Here is a 4754-nt window from a genome sequence, read left to right as displayed (position 1 = left end):
ACTCTTCTGTTCTTTAACGCTTAATTGAACCATCTCCTACTTCTTCACCCTCTGGGCGAACTTTTTTTTTTTTTTTTATAGGCTGGTTTCTCCTCTTTGGTGTCATAATTTCCCCAGATGTCCCACCAGACATGCCACTTCTGCTGGGATGGATTTTGGGAATTAAGCTTGGCAATCTGGACCTAATCAAACAACCAAGGAGCCATTACCCTTGCTACTTACAGTAGTGATAGAAAGGAGCACATATCTAAAAAGGCTACTTAGGCTAAAACTGAACTAAAAATTAAATGTGCTACAAAGGTCTGTGAGTGCTGAAAATTGTAAAGTACGGAGCAATCACTAAAAGATAAAAAGTGTTAGAAAGGTAAGTGGCTCTGGTTTTGATTTCTAAAACCCCTTTTTCCATCTTCAACAATCTTATTTTGTACCGTGATGATGATATTTATTCAGCCTGCCAATGTGGACTTTTCATGACCACCATTTTCTCATGCCTTGAAGAATGCAGATCATGGGTGAAACTGCTTTCCTTCCTCCAACAACTGCTTGGCTGTAACTATCTTCTTTTTGTCTAAAATTCTACCTAGACTAACAACCACCAGAGCATACGTTCCCGTTTAGACCAACCTTGAGTGTAAACCAGCTAGACCCCAAAATAAGAAACAGAAAAGCAATGGGTGTCCCTAGGTAAAAGCACGTTCAACCTGTTGAATGCATCAGTCAAATTCATTACATAGAACAGATTTTTTGGCGTTTCATACAAAAAACTTCTTAAACTTACTTTTCCAAAAAAAAAAAACTTCTTAAACTTTCTCACAGTGAGGGAACTATATTGATGAGATCCAAAGTGGAGTTGTTGATCAGCAACACCCCGTACTCGCATCTAGGAGTGAATAGCAAGATCACTCAAACATGGGATCATATTATTTAAGGCAAACAATTTATTGGCTAACACGCAAGTTAACCAGCAAATGGAAATGGGTACGAGATCCAACGTACTGTTGTTGATACCCCATAGTCCAGTTATTTTATTGCTTCTTGGCATGCCTTTGACAAAAGGCTTTTAGCCTTGCCAGGCCTTCTTCAAGAGAAGAAGGCTCAATAGCAAAAGTAATGCGAAGCCAATTCTTTGATCCCACTGCTACCCCTGCAAGATAGATTTTTTGTTTATCAGTCTCAGAAGGTAAAATTAACAAGCAGCCCGTAGCATTTTCTCTTTTTGGTAATGGAGCAACCTTAGCATTTACTAAAACACAATCAATTCCCTCAAAAGTACACAAAGATGGTTTCACCTAACTAATAGACTTATTTGGGAAGTAGATGGAGGGGTCTATCATTTTGTGACTTATAGTCCATGAAAGCTAATCATAACCAAACTATTCAAATCTAAATGCATAGTATTGACAACATAAATCCTTCAGTTAACTATATCAGAATTTCTGCAATGGATGGAGCATATTTTGGGTTCAATATTAATGAGTATTCTTCTTCAAATTAACCAAAACAGAAGACTCATTTTCGCTTTTCCTTCTTTTCCCCCATAAGAAGATAAGGAGGTTTAAAATATATCTTATTGATGAACCCAAGAAATCACGGAAACTAAATCATAGAGAATTTTCCATCTTACCTGGTAGAATAATGACTGATTCTTCTTTGGCTAACTTCAGGCAGAACTCCATATCATCATTAACGTCTTCCAACATTGAGAGATTCAGCTTCACCTGCAACAAAAGCAACAGATAAAACAGCTGTTTTCTTTAGCATAATCAGAAGAGTTGAACAATTCCCTTACCATTACAAACATTGATCCTTCTGGTTTCTTTGGGCAAGTTATGCAGGGAATCTCCTCAATTCTATTATACGATATGTCTGCAGCTTCCCTTAGAATGCAGATAATCTTTGAGAAAAAATCCTCCTTTGTATTCTCAATAATTTGAGGAATTGCTCCCTGATGCATAAAACTTTTTTACATGTCTTCAATGACAAGGAAAATTTTGGAAACAAATTTTTCAAAGTAAAACTTAACAGGGTGATCATAAAAATTATAAAACACTTGCTTGCCTACTTGGATTGGACAGTGTATATACACCAAGCTAAACAGTTACAATATATTCTAGTGGCTTTTGGCAAAAAGGAGATTGTAATCTACCAAAGTAAATATGTGTCTCTACACAAAAGTATATTGAACCCCAAACCTGAATAAATGTAGCTGGATCAGAGGAGATATTGAGGAATCCAGTAATCGACTCAATTATCTGTTAAGAATCAATGAGGTCATTAATCCAACAGGGTCAGAACTTGGTTTTGTTTCAACTTTCAAATATGCATATAGCTTGTGTAATTCAGAAAATGTACCATCATAAGTCTTAAACTAAAGAAAGAGCTAAGAATTAAAGGCCAACCCCATATTTGTGAAGAATGCCATTTGGATCACTTGTCACAAGCCAACCAAGGCGCCAACCAGGAACAATCCATTTCTTTGATATAGATCCGAGGGTGAGAACAGGAACAGTTGAAGCAAACATTCGCATTGGCACGTATTTTGTGCTTCCAAATGCAAGATTGTCGTAAACTTCATCGGCAATGACCAGAATCCCAAGCTTTCTTGCTGTCTCTGCAACCTAACTTTCAAAAAAAAAAATAGTTACCACTATTTTATTGTCAGAAGAGTCAACAAATTTTTCTAAAAGCAAATTAGACTCAAATTGCCAAGTAAACACAATCAGAGGCTTTTCTTCATTGTCTTTCCATGTGACAAGTCATGAGAAACTATTGAGAAACAAATATCCAATGGCCACCAAATCCACAACCCAAGCCTTCTGAATTATTCCTCAAGGGTAAAAAATAACAATTTCATATTCATAAAGACCTAAACAATTTCCCTTAGGGAAAAGACTAGAATAAAAAATGTATAATAAAGGAAGAAGAGTGGTTTGTGCTAACCTTTTTTAAATGTTCATAGCTGAAGACATTTCCACAAGGATTGCCTGGGTTTATAATAACCATAGCAACAGTATTCTCATCGGCAAGAGTCTCTACGGCATCAATATCAACCTCCCAACCTTTTTCAGGAAGAAGGTCAAAATGACGGACTTCAAAACAGTTATAAGCAGCAGAAGCTTCATAGAATGGGAAGCCTGGCCTGGGAAGTAAAATGTTGGCACCAGGTCGGGAAAGAACTGCGAATGCAACTTCTATTGCTTGAGTACATCCGCTTGTGAGAAAAACATCATCTGGTGATAATTTGTATGGAAGATCACGGTTGAGGTAATCCACAATTGCCCTGTTAGAATTCAAACCAAACAAAATTAGATAAATATAAAACGCTAGCTGACCATAAAGAAATAAAATTCTATAAGACCTTTGCAAATTTTTTCAGTCCTTGAGATACATGATTCAAGAGAAACATTCAGTCATTTCATAGATGAAATTGATCCATTTTATGTTGGGAAATTCTTTGCTCGTTTTGAAGGGAGCATGATAAGGTAAACATCTTACAGACCACCATTGTTGTACATGTACATTATTTTCACCCATCTAAGTACATTATGCCAGCCTTAATTAAGGCTTGCACGGCTATTCAACAAACTATTTGAAAATCAACAATTCAAGTAACGGAGATTTGAGAGAAGCAATAAGAAAAGGATACTGTTTGCCTTGACAGGGTGAGACTCACACGTTACACCCAATATCATACCAGTCATATAAGTTCATAGTATTTTGACTAAATTTCAAAAAGACAACAATAACTGCCAACTTTTAATTTTTCAGTGCCCCCCACCCACCCGACCCCTTTTCTGCAAAAAGTTAAAAGATTAGGACCCAAATGGGAGAGAAGAGCAGCCCCGCTAGTATCAAGCTCCCTTTTCTTTTGATTCCATAATAATTGCCTCTTTTGAGATATACTGCACATCAACTTCTGACCTCACTTGTCTCTCCAACCGCTAGTCATGTAGTAGTAGAAAAAAAAAAAGAGAATAGGCGTAGAGAAAGAAAAACAATTCATGCAACAAAATTATTAACAAACAATCACCCTCTCAGAAACAAAAAAAAAAAAAAGACAATGCTGCTATAATAAAAGATTTTCAAAATAAGAGACAAACCTCCTTGCAGGAAGAATACCAACAGTTGGAGCGTAGCAATTATATTTAGCCGATCGTAGGGCATCAACAATGGCATCTTCGGCTGCAGGGCTAGTTCTGAAGCTTGGAAAATGAGAGGGGTCGCCATGACCAAGAGGAATAACTGGCCGGCTATCATCTTCGTTGAGGTTGCCCATTAACATGTTGAGAACTCCTCGGACGGTGATGGCTGCCGCTGCGTTCATCTCCTGCTTCCCTTGAAAACCCCATTTCTCTGATCCGTTCTCCATTTACTTCTTCTTCTCTTGCGATGGAGTTTGGGGGTCTTGAGCTCGGAGTGCTTTAGGGGGCCTACACGGCCCTAAAAACTTGCAACTTCTCTGGGACGCGCCTCTGACCGAACAGAACATTGGGCAGGTTGTGAACTAAGTTATTAACCGTGCCTGTTTGGAAATCAGGCTATCGCCAGGTGACGCTTAGGGGGCGTGGTCAAATCATGCCACGTCAATATTTTCTTTTAGTTTTTAACTAATTTAGTTGTTAAGGAAGAAAAAAATAAATTATATTGGCCTCGTGAATATCGAGACTTATTTTTAAATGCATTAAATATTTGAATGCTCTCCTGACCTTCTAAAGTTACGAGGATACTAGAATTGAACCCTGCGATGCGTTGCG

The 4754-nt window shown here is 37.7% G+C and overlaps 1 protein-coding gene across 1 annotated transcript; it reads right to left on the bottom strand.

The window, feature by feature from the left end:
* Nucleotides 656-4520, bottom strand: LOC18608750 (tyrosine aminotransferase). The gene is made up of 7 exons (XM_018116389.1): nt 4101-4520; nt 2941-3280; nt 2400-2618; nt 2193-2252; nt 1790-1945; nt 1625-1718; nt 656-1144 (listed from the first exon to the last, which is right to left on the bottom strand). The coding sequence occupies exons 1-7, from the start codon at nt 4367-4369 to the stop codon at nt 1026-1028; spliced, it is 1257 nt and encodes a 418-aa protein (XP_017971878.1). The 5' UTR covers nt 4370-4520; the 3' UTR covers nt 656-1025.

This window comes from Theobroma cacao, chromosome 2 (assembly GCF_000208745.1).
Source record: "Theobroma cacao cultivar B97-61/B2 chromosome 2, Criollo_cocoa_genome_V2, whole genome shotgun sequence".
NCBI lineage: Eukaryota > Viridiplantae > Streptophyta > Magnoliopsida > Malvales > Malvaceae > Theobroma > Theobroma cacao.
The sequence above is the reverse complement of the archived record's forward strand: the minus strand, read 5'-3'. Positions and strand labels throughout refer to the sequence as shown.

Bases quoted from the DNA above. Each gene is read 5' to 3' on its own strand.
- LOC18608750 (XM_018116389.1), bottom strand. From the start codon at position 4,369: ATGGAGAACGGATCAGAGAAATGGGGTTTTCAAGGGAAGCAGGAGATG. The intron at 2,619-2,940 runs GTTAGCACAAAC...TTTGAAAGTTAG, and splicing joins GCTATGAACATTTAAAAAAG to GTTGCAGAGACAGCAAGAAA. The intron at 2,253-2,399 runs GTTGGCCTTTAA...GATTCTTAACAG, and splicing joins GCATTCTTCACAAATATGGG to ATAATTGAGTCGATTACTGG.